At 36.6% G+C, this 27,747-nt stretch overlaps 1 protein-coding gene across 1 annotated transcript; it reads left to right on the plus strand.

The window, feature by feature from the left end:
- On the plus strand, positions 1-27,747 carry cdx1a (caudal type homeobox 1a). The gene is made up of 3 exons (XM_056472297.1): positions 1-448; positions 20,592-20,740; positions 25,606-27,747. The coding sequence occupies exons 1-3, from the start codon at positions 82-84 to the stop codon at positions 25,774-25,776; spliced, it is 687 nt and encodes a 228-aa protein (XP_056328272.1). The 5' UTR covers positions 1-81; the 3' UTR covers positions 25,777-27,747.

Here is a 27,747-nt window from a genome sequence, read left to right on the forward strand (position 1 = left end):
CGCTGGGCAAACAAACCCGCGCTCGCGCTCGTCATGTAAGGTGAAGTTCAGTTAAAGTAAAACTTCCAGCTCGCGAGGAAAATGTCCGTGAGCTACCTGCTGGACACGGCCATGTACGGCAACCCCGCGAGACACCTGAACCTCAGCCAGCCTCACCTTAACGTCTACCCGTCCGCCCCGTACCCGGACTACAGCGGATACCATCCGGGACCGGCGCTCGGGAATGACCTGCATCACACCGGCAGTTCGTGGAGTCCGGGGTTCGGGCCCGGTTCGCGCGAGGACTGGCCCCCGCTGTACGGCCACGGGACTGGACACTCGCTGCCGGTTAACGGGGTGGAAGTCAGCGTGCTGCCGCCAGTGGATCAGGGGCTGCTGAGCGGAGCGCCGGTGGACAGAGAGGAGCCGCAGGACTGGATGAGGCGCAGCGCGGTGCCGGCCAACCCTGGTGAGAGATCAGCACCTCGGCTGACCCCCAAACCTCACTAAACCCATCAGCACACATACAGCACACTATTACACCTACTCTACACTACTGAAAAAGGTTCCCGGTAATGCATAATCTTCACTCATCATGCGCATATCATTGAGTTAAAAAAGGTTTTTATGAATTATACCACACAGTATCACTTATTTTGGACACCATTGTTTTCTTTTTCTTCTTCATGGTAATAACACACACTCTAAAATTGTGTTGGGTTAAGACAACCCAACACAAACTCAACAGACAAACTCAAAATAACCAAACCTTGGTTTTGTCCACATTTCACCCAATTTTAAGTTAATAAACCCCAGCATTTTAGTGTATAATTTGATTAAACATAACATAATAAAGGGCAGTGTTTTTACAAACACTTCAAAACTGGGTCAAATGTGGTCAAACGCAACACTTGTAATTTAATGCAACTTACATTTAATTAAAAAAATAACTCAACTTGTCCACCAACTTTGGGTGAATAAAACCCAGCATTTTTTACAGTGTATAATTTGATGAAATGTAACAGGACAGTTTTTTTTACATATACTCTAAAAATGTTATTACCTAACACTGGGTCAAATATGGACAAAATCAACAGTTGTAATTTAATGCAACTTACATTTAATTAAAAAAATAACTCAACCTTGGATTTGTCAACATCAGACCAAACATCTTTTTACAGTGTATTATTAGATGAATTATAACAGGGCAGCGTTGATATTTATACAATAGCGTTGGTAGTTTTGCCTATATTAGACAAGGTCTTATATATATATATATATATATATATATATATATATATATATATATATATATATATATATATATATATATATATATATATATATATATATATATATATATAGTTGAAGTCAGAAGTATTAGCCCCCCCTGTTTATTTTTTCCCCCAATTTCTGTTTAGCAGAGAGAAGATTTCTTCTACACATTTCTAAACATAATAGTTTTAATAACTCATTTTTAATCACTGATTTATTTTATCTTTGCCATGATGACAGTAAATAATTTTTGACTGGATATTTTTCAAGACACTTCAATACAGCTTAAAGTGACATTTAAAGGCTCAACTAGGTTGATTAGGTTAACTAGGCAGGTTAGGGTAATTAGGCAAGTTATTGTCTAACGATGGCTTGTTCTGTAGACAGTCAAAAAAATAAATAAATAAATAAGCAGCTTAAAGGGGCTAATAATTTTGACCTTAAAATGGTTCATAAAAAATTAAAAACTGCTTTTATTCTTGCCGAAATGAAACAAATAAGACTTAATCCAGAGGAAAAAATATTATCAGACATACTGTGAAAATTTCCTTGCTCTGTTAAACATCATTTGAGAAATATTTAAAAAAGAAAAAGAAATTTAAAGGGGGGCTAATAATTCTGACTTCAACTGTATAAATATATAAACATACACTTTAGTAGTCTAATACAATTTGATAAATGAATAAAGTATAATATTGCAGTGTTTTTGGACAATGTCTTTGGCAATGACATGTAATTTGGTACTTTTATGAATTATAACAAAGTAGTGCAACACAATAGAGGGAACACAACTGTAATATATTTTTGGTGTTTTCATGTTTGTCTGAAATAGTAGTGTTTTTCCATTTGGAAAATACCATTGATAAAAAATTTTTAAGCAACGACATTGATGATAAGATTTTTTATAGACAACGTCATCGATAACACCATTGTTTAGGCAATACCAGTGGTAGTGCCATATTTGGATACACTTAATTTTAAGGTGTCTTAGTATGAATACACAGAATAAATACTATAGTATGTACATGGAACATGTGCACCAAGGTCTCCTCAAAATAAAGCGTTTGGAACATGCATCAAGGCAATATCCTGTGTTTTGATGTCTTCTTGAAATACACAGATTAGTTAATTTAAAAAAAAAAAAAGTGAGTAAACCCTTTGCCTTAAAAAGTGACAATACTTAAAAAAGTGAGTAAACCCATTGTAACTTAATTTTTATAATTATGTAACAGGATTACTTGATTATTTTAAGTAAAGTCAAGAAATTGCTTTTACAGTTTGTTTTTTTTTTTGCACAATTTTATTGACAAAACTATGTTTTTTTTCCAAATGCAAAACATGTTGTTCTTTAAAGTATGCTGGAGTACCACTTAAACACCATGGCATATGATTATGTAAATCCTACAGTAAAACTTTATATATCAAAATCGCCATTGTATTATTCCCTGATAGAATTCAATGCACCATTTTCAGGAGAAGTAGACGTTTTGCTTGATAATCATTTCTGAAAACCGGCTCCTTCCTGCGTTTATATATATATATATATATATATATATATATATATATATATATATATATATATATATATATATATATATATATATATATATATATATATATATATATATATATAAATTTTAATTTATTTATTAATTACCATTTCATATTGGTCATGGAAATATTCTGCTTTTAATAAGCTCCAGGCACATCTGATCCACACACAGATCAGTTTATCTGCGGTTTCAGCACAGAGATCAAAATACCAAAGTAATTCATGAGTTTGATCCCTGCTGTACGACAGCATCTGCAGATCTAAAGGAGCATGCAGTTGAACAGTCAATATGACATGTTTGCGGCCTTATCGGAAATGCATTATGGCTAATAGTTTACCAAGTGATAAACTAATCTCTTCTGGGAATATTTGTGTAAGTATGTCACACACAGTCAGGCTGGCACAGTTATAAAGCTCTGGTATACTCCTTGAAGATTGCTTGAGTTCCTGTAGTTTGGCCTTTCTGATCATTTTGTGTTGCATGAGCTCTTAAATGATTTGGTTTTATTGCTTTTACGCTGGAATATTTGATTAATTTCAGTCTCAGCTTAGTTGCATAACACTTTTTACAATAGCCACTGTAAAAAATAACCGTAAATCAGCAGTTTTATGTATTTTGTAATTCATGTTTTTATTTTCCCCCATTTATTTATGCTTTTGAATTGCTTTATGCAACCTTCATCTTTCTTTCAACAACCTTTATCTTTGAAAAGTAAAAAAAAGTGACTATTATTAACGTTTGTAATAGTTTAAAGTGAAATATTGTCTGGTTGGTGTTGTATATTATGGTAGAAAAACCTTTTAATGAACTGCAAGAACATTTTCTGTTACTTTACAGACTTCTGTATATATTATTTCTTATACCTTTTATTATTTCAAACTACCAAAATGTCAATAAACGTTGAATTTTCAACATCAAATGTCAACAGAGCAGAGATCAATATCCCATAATGCAATTCACAACCGTAAATAATTTGAAGACAAATCACACAATACAGAAACTGTTAATTAACAGATAGCTTTACAGTACACAGTTGAACGTAAAATTATTAGCCTACCTATTAAATCTGAATTCTTTTCAAATATGTTCCAAGCAGTGGTGTAGTCCTAAAAAAATAGGTGGTGTACTATTATCCACCCAATCCAAATTTTAAAAGAAGGCAAAGAAACGACGAAAGTCAATGTATCTTTAATTCATTTGATTTATATATATATATATATATATATATATATATATATGTATATATATATGTATATATATATATATATGTGTGTGTGTGTATTCTGCATATATATTCTATATATATGGATTCTGCCGCCATTTTTATATCAAATTTAAAGGGGATTGAGGTGGTCATTTAGTAGTGTACAGGTAATCGCAAAAGTGTTAGGGGGGCTGAATGGAAATATAGGAGTGCTAAACCGACGCCCATGCTGTTTTACAATTTTACTTGAACGTTTCAGCAAGATATCATTCAGCTGAATTTGTTGGGATCTTCGAAAAACTGAAATACTCAATGTACAAAAATTAGGGAAGTCTAATCACCAAAACAAGTGAGTATACCGAGAGTATGATCCTCAGAAGTCGTAATACCCAAACAGCTCGTAGAAAAAAGTAGGCATACTGAGTATACGTGCGTATAGCAAGGACCACACCACTGGTTCCAAGTGACGTTTAATGGAGCAAGGAAGTTTTCACAGGATTTCCTGTATTTTTTTTGTCCTCTTGAGAAAGTCTTATTTATTTTAGTTTGGCTACAATTAAAGCAGTTTTTAGTTTTTTAAATCAATTTTTAAGGTCAATATTATTAGCTTCTTTAAGAAATGATCTTTTTTTGATCGACTATAGCAGGGGTTCCCAAACTTTCTAGCCTATGACCCCCAAAATTGCAATATCAGGAACTCGCGATTATCCACTATTCTCAGAAGTGGTTATAAATATACTAAATGTTAAACATACACACCAATAGGCCTATATAAACACAAGCATATTGACAACACAAAATAAATCCGTATATTTTTTATAGTAATTTATGCATTTGTTTAATTTCCACATGATAAGAGCTAATGGTAACAGCACGACGATAAACAGAAGAATGTTTGGAACACAACAAGTACATTATTGGTTTACTTTTAGAGACCGCCACTCGGAGATCATCCTCCACATTCAGTTGTGATCTGTATTTATTTTTAATGTGTTATCATTTTATAAATTGTTATAAATTCATAATATGTATGTGAGTAGGCATGGGCTGGTATTCACCTTATTCTCTGCGTATGAGTGGGCGCAGCCATTTGAATCTTTTTGGCTCGAAACTTTCTGTCTCATTCACCTCCATTCATTTTTAGAGGTTAAAAACAGCTCGTTATGCTGCTTGATGCTGCAAACTGATCTTTTCGTATTAAATTATTCTACTTTTTATGAATATTCATGCAAAGACTTGTTTGTAGAGTGAGTAGTTTGATCGTTTTCTGCCGTTTATTATTTCTAGTCATTTCTCCCATAGGCAACTGAATTGGAAGTCCTAAAACAATCGCTAAAGCGAGCGCACTTCTGTGTTGTAGAATAAGGTCAAGAAGATACTGATGGTATGATAAACTTGGACAAAAATGTCACGGCTTTACAATATCCTGGTATTGTGATTACTGCTCCAAAATATGCTACATTTTTAAATGTCTACATAAACAAAAAATTTCTCACTTGAACACACTATAATTTATTTTAAGAACCATTTATAATGTATTGAAACATGTCTAAGGCTAAGTAATTCAAATTAATCATTGACTTCTGCTGCCCTCCTTAGTTTCAGAAAAACTGATTTCTTTACATCTTGAAAAGGCATCTTTGGAGATCTTTCTTTTCTTCGGGTATAAAGTAAAGCCACTGACTGATCGTCTCTAGAGCATGCTTGGATGTTGGTTTACAAAAGATATAACTAGCTTTTGATATTGAGGGTCGTTTTCTGCTGGAGAGACTGTTTTAAGTAAAAAAAACTTAATAAAATACTCAAAAAATAAAACAAAAAAACCATCAAAATATACTGTAGGAATGGTACACTCTCACAAATAATGGTATGACAGCTGTCACTGGGGTGGTGCCTTTTCAAAAGGTACAAGTTTGTAACTAAAGGGTTCTTATTAATACCTCAAGGGTACAAACTTGTACCTAAAAATTACAAATGCGTACAAATACTTGAACATTTAGATACTAATATACACCTTTGAAGTACCAATAGGGACTTTTTAAGTTCAAATGTGTACCTTTTGGAAAGGTACCACCCCAGAGACAGCTCTCGTACATGTATTACTGAGAGTGTATAACAGGACATTTTAGCAGTTTTAAAACCTTGACTTTTCCAAACCGCGCTAAACCTTGAAACCGGTTATCGTCCCATGTGTGTGACTACCGAAAAGGTGTCAGAAAGCTTATCACAGTGCTTAAAAATGTGATCTGCTGCAACTAATGTTATTACTGTCGTGTTAATCTAACTAACTTAATCACTCCAGGGGTAGCAATCCATTGAGAAATCTGATTTTTTTGCCCATTTTTTGTAGGATATGGGTTATAGGTTAATTATGGTACTACTAATAGTTTAAAAAAATGTATTTGATTTTGTTTTTTAAATTGTATGTGAGGGCGACGCAGTGGCACAATAGGTAGTGCTGTCACCTCACAGCAAGAAGGTCGCTGGTTCAAGTCTCGGCTGGGTCAGTTGGTATTTCTGTGTGGAGTTTGCAAGTTCTCCCTGCGTTCGCGGGGGTTTCCTCTGGGTGCTCCGGTTTCCCCCACAGTCCAAAGACATGTGGTACAGATGAATTGGGAAGGCTAAATTGTCCGTAGTGTATGTGTGTGAATGAGAGTGTGTGGATGTTTCCAAGGGATGGGTTGAGGCTGGAAGGGCATCCGCTGCATAAAACATGTGCTGGATTAGTTGGCGGTTCATTCTGCTGTGGCGACCCCGGATTAATAAAGAGACTAAGCCGAAAAGAAAATGAATGAATTATTGAATGAAAATGTATGTGATTTTTAGAAATCACAAACTGACCCCCCCACTTTGGGAACCACTGGGCTACAGAACAAACCACTGTTGTCCAATGACTATTTATTCATTCATTCATTTTCCTTTGGCATAGTCCTTTCATTCATCAGGGGTCGCCACAGCAGAATGAACCGACAACTTATCCAGCACATGTTTTATACAGCGGATGCCCTTCCAGTCGCAACCCATCACTGGGAAACATTCACACACACCCATTCACACTCATACACTACAGACAATTTAGCCCACCCAATTCACCTATACCACATAAGAAATATTGCCACGCCAACACGGGGAGCTGAGACTCGAACCAGCAACCTTTTTGCTGTGAGGCGAACGTACTATCCCCCGCGCAGCCCTTTTCTAATGAACATAACTTAACTGAAATAGCCTGGTTAAGCCTTTAAAATGCACTTTAAGCTGAATATTAATATCTTATGTACTGTCATCATGGCAAAGACAAATAAATTCGGTATTAAAAATTAGGGATGTCTAGATCAGATCACTTGATCAGAAATCAGGCCCGATCACACGGTTTTCAGACTCGGAATCGGATGTAATCTTCCGATCAGAACTCAAATATATATGTTAATGTATATGTATATATATATATATATTCTCATTATTTTTTAACACATCTATAGTTATGGGGTGGCACAGAGTTAGACCTGTTTCTTGACTTCACACAGAAACAGCAATGTGTGCGGCATGACATCACTTTGTTGCAGAGACGCTATTGGATAAATGCCGGCAAAGTACAACAAGGAAGCAGCTTGAAGCGGAAAGCGCGAGTATGTCTGTTGTCTGTATTGTCTGGAGGTATTATAAAGTTGATGATGACAGCATTGCCAGAGCAAACTGTGAGATATGTAAACTTGGGATTGCCTGTCAGGTTATTTAAGTTAAGGTTCTATTTATTTTTATATTAGTTGTTTTTTTTTTACTTTTGTTATTATTTATTTTTTATTTTTGTTATTTATTACTTAATTGTTCAAGATACCTCACAGAAGTGTTTTTTTTATATATTATAGAAGTATCGGATCGGGTTTAGGTATCGGTAGCTACTCCAAATCAAATGACTTAGACTTGAGGGCAAAATAACTTGTTCGGTATACATCCCTATTAAAAATAAGTTATCTAAATTATTATGTTTAAAAATGCATTGAAAATCACTTCCCTACATTAAACTGCCCAAATTTAGAACTGTTTAGGGTAACACTTTACAATAACAGTACATGAATAATGATGTATTAATATGTAAACTAAGCATTACTTTATTATGGATTATTGATGAATTAAGGTATGTGGTAATCATGAACTAACATTAACTACAACATGATTCACAAGAGTTCATGTGTGAATAATGGCTTCCTTAATGACTTGTCAGTACATGCTGTTAATTAACGTATTAATTAACATTTAAGTTTAAGCTAAATGTAACCAACATGAACTCATGAGCTGTTAATGTATAATTATGTCATGACCTTACTTGGAGGGGCACATCATCAATTCATCCTTAACTACTCATCAACTCCTGTGTTTAAAGTGTTGATGCTGATGTTGAACACTTTACTATTGTTAATCAGTGTAAACAGGCAGTGGGCAAACTTTTTAGGGGGCCACATCAAGTTTTGCAAACCAAGTGAAGGGTCTAGTGGGGGGTGGGTTTAACACACTTTATTTTTATAGTTATTATAGAGTCATATTTACAAGTCAAATTAATTTGCACTGCTATTTATATTTACTTATCAATCATCATAAAACAAAAAATAATCCCTTTTAAAATATAATAATGATGATAATAATAATAATGTAATAATTTTTACAGTGGAGAATAGAAAAGATATTGTCTGAAAAAATGTCATATTAACAAATAATTCGAATGTTTGCGTGCAAAATGCCGACTTAAGTTGTTGTCTTTAAAAACAGCAATACTTTCTTGGCATATTAGACATACCGCTTTCTGTCCGATATTGCAGCCTGATCTCACGAGAAAACTTAAGTATTTTACGTTTTGTCAGTTTAGTGGCTAATTTGTACGAATTTGTAATAAAAATTCGTTCAGTCATACAAAATTGTACGATTTTAAAAAGGAGGCGTGGCACCTAACCCCACCCCTAAACCCAACCGTCATTGGGGGATGAGCAAATCAAAAAGTTACGAATTGCCGTGAGATTGTGTTGGATATTGGTGAAGAAGTATTTTGTTGTCCATTCTTCCTTTAACACACCACATTCAGAGTCAGTTTTTCTTTTTCTTTTTTTGCATGTCCGAGTGCATTTTAATGTCCGAGAGTGTGTGTTCTACTTTAACTGGTTGCGCTAATTGTACCGCGTGCAATACTGCCATCAAATGGCGTTCACTTGTATTGCATCATTAATTTACTAATTCTGAACCAAACCGTTACTCAGAAGCAGCATTTTTAAAACTCCCTCGTGGGCCGGATGAAAGTGTTTAGCGGGCCGCATATGGCCCACGGGCCGTAGTTTGCCCACCTCTGGTGTAAACGCACTAGATGGATGTGCATAAGGAGTTCATTAGTAGTTAAGAATAGATTATTGATGATGTGCCCCTCCAAGTAAAGTCATGACATATATATATATATATATATATATATATATATATATATATATATATATATATATATATATATATATATATATATATATATATATATATATATATTAACAGCTCATGAGTTCATGATAGTTAAATTAAGCATAAATAAATGTGGTAGTTGATACATTAACAAACAATCATGTACTAATAAGTAATTAAGGTAGCCATTATTCACTCATGTGACTTATGGTGTAGGTAATTTAGTTCATGATTAGCACATGCATTAACTCATCGTTAGTCCATAATTAAGTATTGTTTAGTTTACATATTAATAAATCATTATTCATGTACTATTATTGTAAAGTGTTACCCTTTTTAAACTACATATACACAATATTAGCCCTCAAAACACACTGAATTATTCAGTATATCTATTTTTCAATTGCACTTGTGAGCATTTAAGATCAGATTTGTAAATTTTGACATTAGCTTGTATCACAGTCTAAAAAAGTAGGAGATGAAGTTCAATAGTTTTGTCTTCAGCTTTCAAAGAGCCGTTGTCCTGCACAGTTGGTCAAGATGCAAATGTGCTCCTCGCGTTTGACTGTTCAAACGTTCTGATATCAGCACATGAGCGGGTTAGAGAGGGCCAATGTGGACCATGTGACAAAAAACAAACAGATGAGGAAGCTTCAGGAAATACTGCTGAAAATATGAACCTCTGATCTGAACTGGTTTAATTTTCCACTCTAGTTTTTCTCCAGAAGGCGCACACGTGTACCTGGCTTACCTCTCTTATCTAAATGGCTTACTTATCTCTGTGGTGACGTACTGCAGGCATCTATTGTTTTTATGTAAGGCGAATGCCAACAGATTAAGTCATATCTGAAGCCTTGAGTTAGGGGAATACATATTTATTGTAATTTATTTCAAAGAATGGGTCATTTTCTGTGTTTTAAATGCGTTCTGCTGCTGCCCCCTACTGGATACTATAGTAACATCTCCTCAAAGCTCTCCATGTGTGTTGAGGATGATAAACATGACTTTATTTTGATCAAGTGGTTATTATAGTGACTATATTAACCAGAGCAGATTCTGTTTTCTATTTATAATTTAATTTTTTAGGGTGAGACGGTGGCTCAGTGGTTAGCACTGTCAGAAAGAAGGTTCCTTAATAACTTATTTTTAATACCTTATTTATTTTGTCTTTGCCATGATGATGGCACATAAGATGTTAGTATTCAGCTTAAAGTGCAATTTAAAGGCGTAACTATTTTAATTATGTTAATTAGTTAGCACCATCGCCTCATAGCAAGAAGGTTGCTGGTTCGAGTCCCAGCTGAGTCAGTTGGCATTTCTGTGTGGAGTTTGCATGTTCTCCCCGTGTTGGTGTGGGTTTCCTCCTGGTGCTCCGGTTTCCCCCACAGTCCAAACACATGCGCTATAGGTGAATTGGGTAATCTAAATTGACGTAGCGTATGACAGTGTGTGAATGAGTTCCAGTTGCAGCTGGAAGGGCATCCGCTGTGTAAAACATATGTTGGATAAGTTGGCGGTTCATTCCGCTGTGGGGACTCCTGATGAATAAAGGGATTAAGCTAGAGGAAAATGAATGAATAAATTAAATTTTCAGTCATTTGCAGCTGTCTACTAAGGGAAAACCCTCACTAAACAATTTATGAGTGATCTAGAACATTACAGTGAAGGTGATCATGTTAATTAACTTATTACATATCACTCTAATATGTGTAAAATGTCTATCATACACACACAACACAAATACAGGCCGCTCGTTATTTTACAGTACACTTATTTTGATCAATTAGTCCTGACAGCGTATGTTTTTAGGTCATTGTAACTTATTAAACTAAGTTAATCATGTTCTAAGTTAATTTTATAAGTCATGCAAGCTGTTTTAAGTCAGTTTAACATAGTATAAGTTCAATGGACTCATAATGTTAATTTGATTCAGCTTAAAAATTTAAGGCGACCAGGATTTTTTTTTACAGTGTACTTACAGTACTGGGTTATATAAGGTTAAGGTTAGGGCCAGGGGTAGGTTTAGGGATATTAGCTTGTTATTACCCAGTTTATGTAATAACTATCATAAGTACATAGTTTGTAAACATGACACAGGATTGTTAATTAACTGGTTACATTAATAATGTTGCTATAGAAACAGCATAAATGTATGTTTACAAATATTTATTCATTTTCTTTTCGGCTTACTTCCTTTATTAATCTGGGGTCACGACAGCGTAATGAACCGCCAACTTATCCAGCATATGTTTTACCCAGCTGATGCCCTTCCAGGGGCAACCCATCTCTGGGAAACACCCATACACACTCATTCACTACGGACAATTTAGCCTTCTTAATTCACCTGTACCGCATGTCTTTGGACTGTGGGGGAAACCGGAGCACCTGGAGGAATATTGCCACACAAACACAGGGAGAACATGCAAATTCCACACAGAAACGCAAACTGACCTAGCTGAGACTCGAACCAGCGACCTTCTTGCTGTGAGGCGACAGCACTACCTACTGCGCCACTGTGTCGCTCTTATATGTTACACATATTTATATTCATCAGGGGTCACCAGAGTGGAATGAACCACCAACTTATCCAGCACATGTTGTACACAGTCGATGCCCTTTCAGCTGCAACCCAGTACTGGGAAACACCCATACACACTTGTTTACATACACTATGGCCAATTTAGTTCAATTCCCCTATAGTGCATGTGTTTGGACTGTGAGGGAAACCGGAGCACCCAGAGGAACACATATTTATATGAAATATGCAAATATTCAAGAGCACAGGGAGATGTAATAAGTAAAGACGTGCAAGTTATGTCATTTGCTGCTCTTCATGTTAGTGGGCAGGGTTTAAAAGGATTCACCCAAACATTTACTGTAAATTTACTCATTATTTACAAGTTGTTATACACCTTTATGAGTTTCTTTTCTTCTGTTGAACACAAATTAAGATATTTTGAAGAATGCTGAAAACATGTAACCATTGACCTACATAGAAGGAAAAACAAATATAAGTCAATGGTTACAGGTTTTCAGCTTTCTTTAAAATAACTTCCTATGTGTTTAACAGAAGAAAGAAACTCAAAAAGGTCATGAGGATAAAGTCAATGAAAAGTAGATTTTGACAGATTTTCAATTTTTGGGGGAACTGTCCCTTTAAGACTTTCTGATTGGTGAAATTTTCTGTGATGGAATTTTCTGTTTCATGGGTATTGTCGTTTTTAGACAAAATGTCTAAATCTAATCATCTATTTTTTTAATAAGTTAATTAATATGAACAGATGAGTTCATCAAAAGCATATACAACTGACACAGTTGATTTTTAAAAATGAACTTTACTAAAATTAACACTTTTATTGTTGAAGTGCTCCGGTTTCCCCCACAGTCCAAACACATGTGCTATAGGTGAAGAAACTTAATTGGCCGTAGTGTATGAGTGTGTATGGGTGTTTTTCTTGTGGGTTTTGGCTGGAAGGGCTGTGTAAAACATATGCTGGAATAGTTGGCGGTTCATTCCGCTGTGGCGACCCCTGATAAATAAGGAAAATGAATGAATGAATGAATTTTTGAAGTAAAATTGAAGTTTCTTAGCAAAAAAAAAAAAAACCTTTACAAACAAAATCATTCAAACTGCACAAGAAAACTAAATATTTCATAACAAACTAAAGTAACACTGGCCTGTAGTCTTGTTGTACCGCATACTATGACTTTGGACTGCACGGCAAGAAAAAAAAAAAAGGAAAGTTAATAGCCAGTAGTCCCTCCATTTCTTTGTCCAAAATATATTATTGAATTGTTATTTTTTTAGTCCAAAACTAACTCCAACTTACAAAAGATCCTTCAATTTGGCTGAATTTCTGTTTATTTTTCTATTCAACAGTCTTCCTTCTTAACCAAAATCCTGGCAAAAATATACCTTTGATAATTTTGCACCTCTAAAATTGTGTGTGTGTGCGCAAAACTCAGCTGAACAGAACTGCCGGACACACACTTGTGCCTTTATCTCAGTGTGATCTTCTTCCTGCAGTGTTTATTACAGCTCATCATATGACTCTGATGATTTGTGTGTGTGTGTGTGTGTGTGTGTGTGTGTGTGTGTGTGTACGTGCACTCTATAATGAGGTTAACCACTGTAAACCTTGATTTACTGAGAGCGCACTGAGCGTAGTTTAAGTTGTTTTGCCCCCTTCAAGAGATAAACCACAGTAAAAATCAGTGAGCCATTGAAAACAGACCGACTTACATGCTTTATGCCCACTTAACAAGAGCCTCTGTTAGCTCAAGAAGGCGTTTCTGTATTCGCTGAACAAATAATCTGCTTCCTCAGGATATTCAGCTGTGTATTACCTAACACATTATGCATCAGTAATGTGTCAGACTTATATTTATATAGTTAAAGCCAGAATTACAAGCCCCCTGTATACCCCCCCCCCCCCCCAGTTTCTGTTTAACAGAGAAGATTTTTTTCAACACATTTCTAAACATAATAGTTTTAATAACTCATTTCTAATAACTGATTTATTTTATCTTTGCTATGATGACAGTAAATACTATTAGACTAGATATTTTTCAGGACACTTCTATACAGCTTAAAGTGACATTTAAAGGCTTAACTAGGTTAATTAGGTGAGTTAGGGTAATTAGACAAGTCACTGTATAATGATGGCTTTTCTTTAGACAATCAAAAACAAATATTGTTTAAGGGGGGCTAATAATTTTGACCTAACAAAAAATGGTTAAAAAAAAAATTACAAATTTAAAAATTTATTCTAGCCAAAATAAAACAAATAAGACTTTCTTCAGAAGAAAAAATATTATAGGAAATACTGTGAAAAATTACTTGCATTTGGGAAATATTTGAAAAATATTCAGAGGAGGGTGAATAACTCTGACTTCAACTGTATACACTCACCGGCCACTTTATTAGGTACACCTGTCCAACTGCTCATTAAAGCAAGTTTCTAATCAGCCAATCACATGGCAGCAACCCAATGCATTTAGGCATGTAGACATGGTCAAGACGATCTGCTGCAGCTCAAAACGAGCATCAGAATGGGGAAGAAAGGGGATTTAAGTGACTTTGAACATGTCATGGTTGGTAATGCCAGAAGAGCTGGACTGAGTATTTCAGAAACTGCTGATCTACTGGGATTTTCACGCACAAACATCTCTAGGGTTTACAGAGAATGGTCAGAAAAAGAGAAAATATCCAGCGAGCGGCAGTTCTGTGGGCATAAATGCCTTGCTAATGCCAGAGGTCAGAGGAGAATGGCCAGACTGGTTCCAGCTGATAGAAAGTCATAAGTAACTCAAATAAGCACTCGTTACAACTGAGGTCTGCAGAAGAGCATCTCTGAACGCACAACACGTCCAACCTTGAGGCGGATGGGCTTCAGCAGCAGAAGACAACACCGGGTGCCACTCCTGTCAGCTAAGAACAGGAAACTGAGGCTACAATTCACACAGGCTCACCAAAACTGGACAATAGAAGATTGAAGAAACGTTGCCTGGTCTGATAAGTCTCCATTTCTGCTGTGACATTCGGATGGTCGGGTCAGAATTTGGCATCAACAACATGAAAGCATGGATCCATCCTGCCTTGTATCAATGGTTCAGGCTGGTGGTGGTGTAATGGTGTGGGGGATAGTTTCTTGGCACACTTTGGGCCCATTAGTACCAACTATGCATCGTGTCAATGCCACAGCCTACCTGAGTATTGTTGCTGACCATGTCCATCCCTTTATGTTTCGCATCATGGATGTGCAGCCGACAAATCTGCAGCAACTGCGTGATGCTATCATGTCAATATGGAGCAAAATCTCTGAGAAATATTTCCAGTAACTTGTTGAATCTATGCCACAAAGAATTAAGGCAGTTCTGAAGGGTCCAACATGGTACAAGTAAGGTGTACCTAAAAAAGTGGCCGGCGAGTGTATATATGTTCATTTAGGAGAGAGATAAGGAGGCGCCGTTCTCATGAGTGAGTCAGTGGCGTTCATGAATCATGAATGAGGGTGAAACGCTGTTGCTCAATATATCAGCAGCTCCATTATTCATCAGCGTGTCCAAACAGCAGGCGTCTTGAGAGGTGAACGTCCTGTCGTGGAGGTGAACGATTTTGCGAAAAGCTAATAAGTGTGAGTCTCGGGCCGCTCCCCTGCTGTGTGCACTGAGGGAGGACCCTTGCGCACTGATAAGGGGACGAGACGCTCTCTGTGTTTACACACGTCAGCCTGAGAAAAGGGAAGAAAACTGTTGAGAAAGAGCTCAGGGGATTTTCTGCACTGGCAATGTGCGTGTGTGTATGTGTGTGTGTGTGTGTGTGTGTGTGTGTGTGTATCTTGTATTTCTCACATTGTGTGGAACAAATGTCCCCACAAGTATAGCAATACCTGTAATTTTTGAATTTGTGGGGATATTTTTAGTCCTCTTGAATGTTTCATTTTTCCTGTAAATTGTTGTTTGTAGAAATGAAACTCTTACAATCGGTGTCAGCGCAGTGATTCACCACTGATGAACTTCAGTCTAAACATCTGACCATCATCAGCCATTTATGTAAACGCTTGAGTAAAAACACCAAACAGTTTTACATCAAATCTTCTGACCAATCAAATGCTGATTAGCCCACATTACTCACAGAGTTATGTGATAAACTTCAGCATCATTATTAACTGTTGGATAGCAATAGCTTTAGGGTGTACTCACACTATGCTATCCGAACCATGCCCAGGCCCGTTTCCCGGATCGTTTGAGAAGTGTGAGTGCTCAGGCATGGTTCACTTGGCCGGCCCTGGCCCGGTTGGAAGAGGTGTGCCAGAGCGCGGTTCACTTGGTGAGTGCAAAATAAGCCTGAGGCCGAAACTGAAAGTGAGACGTGACTTTTAAGGGATTGTTTGATATGGATTTAATAATCATTCGTACTGTTCAATGAACGCAAACTGTCGTAGTTTATTAAAGACTCAAACCCCTCACTGCACCTTCAGCAAACATCCCGTCAAAAGTCCCGTCAAAAGTGGCTGATCTGTTCGGCGAAATATTTCACTGTCAAACCTGTTAACCCTCCGGTTTTCCCGGGATTCTCCCGTATTTTACAGTTCTATCCCGCTCTCATCCCGTAAAAAAAGTTTTTTCCCGTATTTCTTTCTCTGAAGAGTGGCAAATAAACATTAAAGAGCCGAGCCTCCCTATACGCAACCCATAGCGCTGAACCACCAGGGGCCGCCTCTTGCTCTCAAATGTGAGTCTGTTCTGTGCTTTCGCTTTATTTATGGCGGGATTCCCTTTCCTTTTCATTACAGGTGCCGTCTCCCCTTCATATGCAATCCTCAAAACAGTCATATAGCGGTGCGTGACTGTCAGCTGACGCGCTCCATAGTGATAGATAGACGCTGTTTCCCATACGCATTCTGTACACTGATTTGAAGCGGAGTGAAAGTCTGGGTTTTGGGTGCGTGTTTGAACAGACATAATAATATATAATAATAATATACAATAATAATATTAATAATAATAATAATAATAATAATAATAATAATAATAATAATAATAATAATAATAATAATAATAATAATAATGATAATAATATCTAAAGATGTCGATCTTGGTGGGGTTTTTTCAAACACAACTGATTTCATCCTAAATGAGCATAAAAAGTTAGGAAAGCAATCGAAAGCTTTCATTATGACGTCAGATCTGTGCATTTTTATATATCCAGATAACTGTGCATTATATATATATATATGCAGACACACACACACACACACACACACGCACGCACACACACGCACGCACACACACGCACGCACACGTGTGTGTTTATGCATATGTGTAAATATATATATATTTATGTGTGTGTGTGTGTGTGTGTATATGTGATTATGTGTGTGTGTGTGTAATGCTGGGTTGTTGTAACCCAACTTTGGGTCCAATATGGGTAGACCCCAACGGTTAAGTTAAAAAGCGTAATTTAAATTTAATTGAAAAGATTTAGCCATCATTGTGTTTGTCCATATTTGACCCAATGAGGGTTTTATGATGACAACCCAGCACCAGAATCCACTTTGTTTTTATCTCTTCTTGTTGTTACTTATCTTAATATGCGTATTTAACAGTTCAGGAAGGAAATAAGTCTCACAAACCGCAGTTTTAAGATATGAAACTGAACTAATCTAACAAACATCACCATATGAAGACCAACAGTGTCATAGCATGATGTATAAACAATAAAAACTATCTATATCATGTTAATTAGGTAATATAACACAAATATACTAACATACACAGCTACCTGTGTAAGTCTCTGTGTGTTATAGTAAGCAAATACAGCAGGGTAGAAAGTGATCGATTGTTGTAACACTGTAACTGTAACACAATTCACCATTTAATACTTATAGTGGCAATATACAACAGATCTGTAATGACTTAATCATGTAGGTTACAGACAAGTGTGAAAACAGGTTCTCGTTTTAATATTATCAATCATGTTAATGAATCAATGGAAAAGAAGCAGCATTTCAGGAGATCTATATGGCTAACTATTCCACAAAAATACCACAAGAACCTACACAACTTTGAGACTGTGAGTCAGATATGATCGTCATCTTGATAACATAATTTCGTGTAAAAGGATTTCAGAAAATAAAACAAGTGTGGGGCAAATTTGCATTTTATTAAATGTGTGGTGGGGCGACACGTCAATAATGTGGCTAATGACAGGCAAACAAAGCGTTTAATAGAGGAACCGAAACTGTGAGAGGAATAAGAATGTGGTTTTTCGTGGTCAAGTTCTCTGTAGAGGAATAATCAGGTTAATATTAGCGTACAGTTTGAATAGTGGCAAATGAATGAAACAGGAACTGAGATCTCAGCAGCTGGGCTTCCTTTCTCTGTCATGTTAAACACAGTTCTGCTTACATTTCTTTTTTGTTAGCACACATTTAGGAGTGCTCCTTTTAATTGACATGTATAATGAGTTTGACTAGGCTGTTCAAAAAAATCATACAATGTCAGCTGGCCAACCAGAACACATTCTAGGTCTGCTGGCCAATCAGGAAGCACTATGTCTGTTGGCTTGCAAGACCCAGTGCTGCCTGATAGGCCAGCAAACCCAGCTTACTCTGAATGGCCAACAGATCCAGTGGTTCCTGATTGGTCAGCTGATCTGGCGTTGTAGATCGGTGGGATTGATTTGTTGCACATGCGTAAACTACAATCCAATAACACAACTGTTGCACAAAGATGGAAAATACCCGGGGGTTTTGAGGCTAATGAAATGTATGGCATTGGTGTGTGTGTGTGTGTGTGTGTGAATATTTAATTAAGCACTTCAAAATGATTATTTAAAAAAAAAAAGATAATTATAATATTTTAATGTTGTTATTATAATATATTCATGTTGTGCTTTTTAATAAAGGTGGATTTTTTAATGTATTTTCAAGGACTTAAATTTGGTTTAAATAAATGATAAACAATAATGCAGATATAATATAAAATCTGCAGTATATATGTGTGTGTGTTTTTTTAAAACATTAAATAATATTAAAATATTGATATAATAATAAAAATAAATTACATAAAATTTAATTAAATAAATTTATAATTATAATAAAATAAATTAAATAAAAGATTAAATACATACATATATACATATACACACTGCCGGTCAAAAGTTTGGGGTCAGTAGGATTTTTAAATGTTTTAAAATAAGCTTATAATAATAATAATAATAATAATATTAATAATAATAATAATCATAATAATAATAATAATAATAATGCTCACCAAGACTGCATTTATTCATTCATTCATTTTCTTTTCGGCTTTGTCCCTTTATTATTCTGGGGTCGCCACAGTGGAATGAACCGACAACTTATCCAGCATATGTTTCATGCAGCGGATGACCTTCCAGCTGCAACCCATCACTGGGAAATGTCCATACACTCTCATTCACACACACACACAACGGACAATTTTATCTCACCCAATTCACCTGTACCACATGACTTTGGACTTGTGGGGGAAACCAGAGCACACATAGGAAATCCACACCCACACGAGGAGAACATGCAAACTCCACACAGAAATGTCAACTGGCCCAGCCGAGGCTCGAACCTCGGCTTATTTAATAAAAAAACTAAATAATAATAATAATAATAATAATAATAAATATCAGGAAAATGCACTTAAAGTAGTGTGAATTGATTATTTAACTTATTTATTTATTTATTTATTTATTTTATTATTGGGTAGTCTGTCAGTATTCTATATCCTTAATTTAAATAATACAATTTTAGAAAACCTTTTTTTATTTTAATTGTTTTATTTATTACAATGTTGTTTATTATTTTAATTAATGATATTGATGTATTTAATATGGTTTACTATGCATTTTTACACTACAAAATCACATTACTTTTAGTGCATTTTCCTGACATTCATTATTATATTATTATTTTAATAAATAAGTAAATTATTAAGGAATAGTTGAATATGAAAAAAAAATAAGTATCTCCATGCTTAAAAAATCTTTTTTAGTGCAATTTGATATTGCTTGTTGGGCTAATTAGAGATATTTTGGGATATTTGTACACAAGTAAATACATCTTGAACTACGTGTACACCAATAAACATTCATTCATTCTCCTGCAGCTTATAGTCTCTGATTTATCAGAGGTCACCACAGCGGAATGAACCACCAACTATTCCAGAATATGTTTTACACAGTGAATGCCCTTCCAGTTGCACCCATACACTCTCATTTCTACACACAACCTCATACCCTATGGCCAATTTAGTTAATTCCATTCACCTATAGCGCATGTGTTTGGACTGTGGGGGAAACCGGAGCACCCGGAGGAAACCCACACCAACAGGGGAAATTCCAACTGGCCCAGGCAGCACTCAAACCAGCGACCTTCTTGCTGTGAGGCGACAGTGCTAACCACTGAGCCACAGCACAGCCCCACCAATAAACAATCTTTTTTTAAATATATAAACTCCAGTGATTGGAATCTGACACACAAATCCAGCCAGTAAATTCTTTACAATGACTATTAACAAAATGACCTTAATAATCTTTAGCAATAAACACCTCAGTAATTATGAGTAGCTGAATATATGTGAACTGAATATCCATGTCATGTTGGCAGGAGGGAAAACGCGGACGAAGGACAAGTACAGAGTGGTGTACAGTGACGTCCAGCGCCTGGAGCTGGAGAAAGAGTTTCATTTCAGCCGCTACATCACCATCAGGAGGAAGGCGGAGCTTGCGGCAACACTCAACCTATCAGAACGCCAGGTACAGCCCAAGGACCCATCAATCAACTAATGGTCCCTTTTTAAAAGACTGTTATGATGCATTTAACGGTCATCAGCATCTTAAATCCTTGAAAGTTTTTAATATATTGATTTTATTTTTAAAACGTATGAATGTTTATATGTATTTACGTATGTCATATCATCTTTGCATCAAAAAAACAAAACTAATTACTTGTGAGAGGTGTTTGTAATGCAGCATGTATGAGGGCAGGACAGTAAATCTGACGTTGTTCTCTCTTCTGGCTGCCGTTATCAGTCCCACACTGATTTTTCCTCTTTCTGAAAGTTTTGATAACACAATCATAGGTTTTTCTTTTATTATTTCAGCTAAAAGGATTGTAAAACATGATTTGTTGTACTCTCCTATTCACTGCGCATAGTTTACCCTACTATGACTATGACTTTCACTACTGAGAAACCCTGAGATGTGAAAAGGGTCCATTGTGGCAGCACTTCAGATGAAAGCACATGATGATTAGACAGATGTGTTAGACAGAGTTAATAGATGCATGATGATATTTAAGATGACAAGAATAGAAAAAAAAAAGGTGAAATCGGAAATGTGTCGCATTCCATGGAAAGGGGAAGTGGCGGTGATGATGGAAAAAATTAAAAAAAGTCACCAAGAACGTTCTCACACTGATTCTCCAGGATAAGGACATTCATTTAATCCATTTCATCACAGTCATAATTATCCAAAAACTATGCCATTTACATATTTAAAATGGTCACTACTGTACAGCGAAAGGTGGCAAAATGGTGAAATAGATAAATAGATAGGCAGACAGACAGACAGACAGACAGACAGACAGACAGACAGACAGACAGACACAGACAGACAGACAGATAAATCTATATCACAACAAAAACAAGAATTTGGTGGCACACTGTGAATTAAACCATCAGAATTGTTAAAACATGAACCTACTTAAGCAAAAACTAGATGATGAAGGCTGAATAAAAGAAGACGTTTTAAGATAGGAAATGGAGGGAGTGACGCTAATTCCTCTTACTGGTGTTCAAAGACTTTGATCTATCTACTATTTTAAGTCTATCACCTACACTGAAAGTTTTTTCCTGCTTACTGTTGTTGTTGTTATCAGCTCGCACAATTTTCTGACAAACTGCTGCAGATTGCTCAAGACTTAAGCCCAATCCCAGTTCTATTTTTGTACCCCGACCCCTTCCCCTTAAAACGAAGTGTGAAGGAGAAGGAGTAGGGGTACAAACATAGAATTGGGATTGGGCTTTTTTGGTATTTATCTTCAGGAAATCAGCAAAGGCAACGATATCATGTTATCATAACGATTTAATGTGCAAGCTTGTAACTGTATTGTGTGTTTACACCCTGGCCATATTCATCTATGTAAACATTCTAAGCTACATTACCATTATACCAGACACTGTAAAAAGGTCATTTCCAGCCACTAGACTTTTCTGACAGGGTATTCGATTGTCATCGAGTGACAAATGTGAACGTATGTTGGTCATCGAGTGACCGATGTGAACGTATGTTTGTCATCAAGTGACTGATGTGAACGTATGTTGGTCATCGAGTGACCGATGTGAACAAATGTTTGTCGTCGAGTGACAAATGTGAACGTATGTTTGTCGTCGAGTGACAAATGTGAACGTATGTTTGTCGTCGAGTGACCGATGTGAACGTATGTTTGTCATCAAGTGACCGATGTGAACGTATGTTTGTCATCGAGTGACCGATGTGAACGTATGTTTGTCATCAAGTGACCGATGTGAACGTATGTTTGTCATCGAGTGACCGATGTGAACGTATGTTTGTCATCGAGTGACCGATGTGAACGTATGTTTGTCATCGAGTGACCGATGTGAACGTATGTTGGTCATCGAGTGACTGATATGAACGTATGTTTGTCATCAAGTGACCGATGTGAACGTATGTTTGTCGTCGAGTGACCGATGTGAACGTATGTTTGTCGTCGAGTGACCGATGTGAACGTATGTTTGTCGTCGAGTGACAAATGTGAACGTATGTTTGTCGTCGAGTGACAAATGTGAACGTATGTTTGTCGTCGAGTGACCGATGTGAACGTATGTTTGTCATCAAGTGACCAATGTGAACGTATGTTTGTCATCAAGTGACCGATGTGAACGTATGTTGGTCATCGAGTGACCGATGTGAACGTATGTTTGTCGTCGAGTGACAAATGTGAACGTATGTTTGTCGTCGAGTGACAAATGTGAACGTATGTTTGTCGTCGAGTGACCGATGTGAACGTATGTTTGTCATCAAGTGACCAATGTGAACGTATGTTTGTCATCGAGTGACCGATGTGAACGTATGTTTGTCGTCGAGTGACAAATGTGAACGTATGTTTGTCATCGAGTGACCGATGTGAACGTATGTTTGTCATCAAGTGACTGATGTGAACGTATGTTGGTCATCGAGTGACCGATGTGAACAAATGTTTGTCGTCGAGTGACAAATGTGAACGTATGTTTGTCGTCGAGTGACAAATGTGAACGTATGTTTGTCGTCGAGTGACCGATGTGAACGTATGTTTGTCATCAAGTGACCGATGTGAACGTATGTTTGTCATCAAGTGACTGATGTGAACGTATGTTGGTCATCGAGTGACCGATGTGAACGTATGTTTGTCATCGAGTGACCGATGTGAACGTATGTTTGTCATCGAGTGACCGATGTGAACGTATGTTTGTCAAGTATGTTGTGGGACTGCTATACAGGAGTTATTATCATGGATTATATATAGCGTAATTTAACAAATTTAGTAAAGTTTTTTTAATTGTTTTTTTTTTTTAAGCATGACAGTAAAACACAAACATCGTTATGAATGTATTAAAACGTGTTTGTTTGTTGTAAAAATTCTTAATAATGACAAAAAATATTCAAATTTGTGCATCTCCTGACCTCCGTGTGCAGCCATGCTCCCATTGTAGATGGTGTATTCTGGGAGATTTTGTACCCCTTGGTTTCGAGTGTGGTCCTGAAAATTTTCAGTTTCAAGAGGTATCTAGCTCTTCCCCTTAGCCCTACGCCTTCAAGCTTAAGAGAATTCCGACACCCCTACCCCTTCACATGAACGTGCAAAACGAGGGGTAGGGGTGTCCCAATTCTCTTAAGCTTGAAGGTGTAGGGCTAAGGGGAAGGGCTAGATACGCCCTTAGGGGTAAGGGGAAGGGCTAAGGGGTAAAATTGTGATTGGGCCTTGTCCATGGGCATCTTTTAGGCCCTCGAAAAATGTGCTCCTCCCACTTGAACTTGACATTAATTACAGATTTATGTCAGTTTGTACATTCTGCATATTGCCTCGCTTAAAAGGACAGGAAATGTTTACTGGGAGCTGTTGTTCACAGACCACAGTAATGACATTTATGTTTCAAAGAGACAGAAATTGAATAAACGCCAGGTGGATAGGATTAGTACATGAACAAAACATTTTCGGTCATTTTAGGCCCAATCCCAGTTCTACCCCTTAGCCCTTGCCCATGAAGGGGTAGGGCTGTCCCAATTCTCTAAAGCTTGAAGGCGTAGGGCTAAGGGGAAGGGCTGGATACCCCTTGAAACTGAGGTTTTCCAGGACCACACTCGAAACCAAGGGGTTCGAAAATTTCCCAGAATACACCAGTTGTAACGACAGCATGGCTGCACACGGAAGCCAGGATATGCACTAATTACTATTTTCTGGTATATTCATTATTACGAATTTTTACAATAAACAGACATCTGTTTTAATACATTCATAACCGCGTTTGTGTTTTACCGTCACACTTTAAAAAATAAAACCGCTAAATTTCAATATCTTTAATCCATAATAGGTGACGCGATGGCGCACTGGGTAGCACGATTGCCTCACAGCAAGAAAGTCGTTGGTTTGAGCCTCGGCTGGGCCAGTTGGCATTTCTGTGTGGAGTTTGCATATTCTTTCCGTGTTGGCGTGGGTTTCCTCCGGGTGCTCCGGTTTCCCTCACAAGTCCAAAGACATGCGCTATAGGGGAATTGGGGAGGCTAAATTGTCTGTAGTGTATGTGTGCAAATGTGTACGGATGTTTCCCAGTGATGGGTTGTAGCTGGAAGGGCATTCGCTGCGTAAAACATATGCTGGATAGGTTGGCGATTCATTTCGCTGTGGCGACCCCAGATTAATAAAGGGACTAAGCCGAAAAGAAAATGAATGAATGAATGAATGAATAATCCCTAATAATAACAATACCTGTACAGCAGTCCCACAACATTCTGTCACTCGATGACACTCAAATACCCTGTCAGAAAAGTTTAGTGGCTGAGAATGGGCTTTTTACAGTGTCTGGTATAATGCTAATGCTGTTTTCTTGTGTTTACATAGATGATTATGGCCAGGGTGTAAATACACAGTACAGTTACGATACTATTGCCACATTAAATCGTTATGATAATATGATATTGTTGTCTTTAGCGATTTCCTGAAGATAAATACCAATACATAAATAAATAAACACAACTGGAATAAATACAGCAGTCGCTGATCGTCGATCTCATAAGAAGTAAAAGCTCATGATGACATATGATGATGTGTGGAGATGTTGTAATGCTGTCCCTTTTCTTAGAGGTAAATTTTGAAGCCCTTGCCCTTCACACTCTGTTTCAAGGGCCAAGGGGAAGGGGAAAGGGTACAAAAATAGAATTGGGATTGGGCCTTAGTGTGGATGAAAGAGAGGAAAATCTTTTGGAAAGAAGTGAAAACAATAGTGTGGACATGGAGAGTTTGACAAAAGCAACGCTTTCAAATGTATTATTAGCGTAGACGTAGCGTCACTCTCGCTGTCCTGCGTTTATCAAGCGAATCACTCCAACTCTCTGATTCACAGGTCAAGATCTGGTTTCAGAACAGACGAGCCAAAGAAAGGAAGATGAACAAAAAGCGTCTCCAGCAGGTTCAGCAGAGCTCCAGCGGTCTGGCAAACACCACCACGGTCAGCAGCTCCGACAGCGGCTTGATGACAGACAATATCTCCAGCTCCATCAAAGAGGAATACTGAAAACTCTCAGACCCCCAGAGAAACAGTTCATGTTTACACAGTTTTAACGACACGGAGCAATGGACCACTTCATATTGCACTATATTACACTAATGGCACGCAAACTCGCAGTGTTGGGGGAAACGCATTACAAGTGATGCGAGTTACATAATAATACTACTTTTGATGAGTAAAGTAATGCACTACTTTTAAAAACGAAGTCATAATATTTGAGTTTTTGCCAGTACTGGGTCGCAGCTGAAAGGGCATCCACTGCATAAAACATATGCTGGAATAGTTGTAGGCTCATTCCACTGTGGCGACTCCTGATAAAGAAGCAACTAAGCTAAAGGAAAATGAATTAATTAATTAATATTGGAGTTACTTTCTTAAAAAAGGTATTGCAAGTAAATTTTAGTTGAATTAATTAGCTTTTAAAATATGATAGATAGATAGATAGATAGATAGATAGATAGATAGATAGATAGATAGATAGATAGATAGATAGATAGATAGATAGATAGATAGAACGGCAGACAGATAGATAGATAGATAGATAGATAGATAGATAGATAGATAGATAGATAGATAGATAGATAGATAGACAGACAGACAGACAGACAGACAGACAGACAGACAGACAGACAGACACATACATACATACATACATATATACATACATACATAGATAGACTACAGATAGACGATAGATAGATGGATGGATGGATGGATAGATGGATGGATGGATGGTTGGATGGATGGAATGACAGATAGATAGACTGACAGATAGATAGAACGACAGACAGACAGACAGACAGACAGACAGACAGACAGACAGACAGACAGACAGACAGACAGACAGACAGACAGACAGATAGATAGATAGATAGATAGATAGATAGATAGATAGATCTACAAATACATTTTTAATTTATGAAAACATGCTGCATTTTCTGCATTTTAACGGAAATGAAAAAGAGACCCAAAAACACGACGGACCCAGATATTTAGTTTATGGTTATTTACGCTAATATAATACTAAAGACACAGGAATCATTTTTTGGGTCCACTTTAAACTTTTCTGTTGAAGTTTTTTTGCAAGTGATGTGAGAAATGCAGCATGTTTTATTAATAAGTTTGAGTTGTGAGAATTTTCAGCACGTATGCTGTCAAACGGATGAAGATCTATTCTTAATTTGCTGGTGTTATTTGTAATTGCATGTGTTTTCTTAAAACGTTTAGCTCTCACGGCCACTGTAGATCCTCTATATTAAAAAATAAAATAAAATAAAACCCCTCCAAGTTCTGTAAGAGATCAAGCCTCAGCCAGGTTAAAAAAAAAGTAACTCAAAAGTATCGCCGACATGTTTGTTTATAATTCATACATTTGATTTATTTTATTTTGAGGGGATAGTAGAAAAATAAGAAAATTAAGATAATTAAGATAATTTTTCCTATGTTGTATACTACTATGGTCTTATTAATACCAATAAAATAAAAAAAATGTATCGCATTACTTACCATAAAAAGTACCTAAGTAACACAACTAGTTACTTTTATGGGGAGTAACTCAATAATGTAATGCATTACTTCCTGAAGTAACCTTCCCCAACACTGCAAACACGTTTATTGTGAATGAAGCACACAGTATTTCAATGTTTTGTAAAAAGCGATGATCTCGGAGACTGTGGATCGACACACATCATTATTCTTCCTAAATGGTAGCTCTGCTGTTGATATGACCTCACTTTACTTCACTCGTGAGTTGATGACTATTTTATTTGTGGCGCATTTTTCACTACTGATTTTGCTTTATGTAAGATATTTCACACTACTGGATCATGAAAAACTGACTTTTTTCTTTTTTAAAGTAGCCAACTTGTGCCTTTGTGTAATTATTCATTAAATAAAAGTGTATAATTTTAATAAACTTACAAATATTTGAGGAGAATGTAATATTGTCTGCTTTAGGAGGAAAGTGAATCTCACAAA

This window comes from Danio aesculapii, chromosome 14, assembly GCF_903798145.1.
Source record: "Danio aesculapii chromosome 14, fDanAes4.1, whole genome shotgun sequence".
In the NCBI taxonomy this organism is placed as follows: domain Eukaryota; kingdom Metazoa; phylum Chordata; class Actinopteri; order Cypriniformes; family Danionidae; genus Danio; species Danio aesculapii.

What these genes read in the sequence shown, in the direction of transcription:
- cdx1a (XM_056472297.1), top strand. Translation starts at nt 82, where the DNA reads ATGTCCGTGAGCTACCTGCTGGACACGGCCATGTACGGCAACCCCGCG. An exon ending in CGCGGTGCCGGCCAACCCTG is followed by an intron (nt 449 to 20,591) that starts GTGAGAGATCAG and finishes TCATGTTGGCAG; the next exon opens with GAGGGAAAACGCGGACGAAG. An exon ending in TCAACCTATCAGAACGCCAG is followed by an intron (nt 20,741 to 25,605) that starts GTACAGCCCAAG and finishes TCTGATTCACAG; the next exon opens with GTCAAGATCTGGTTTCAGAA.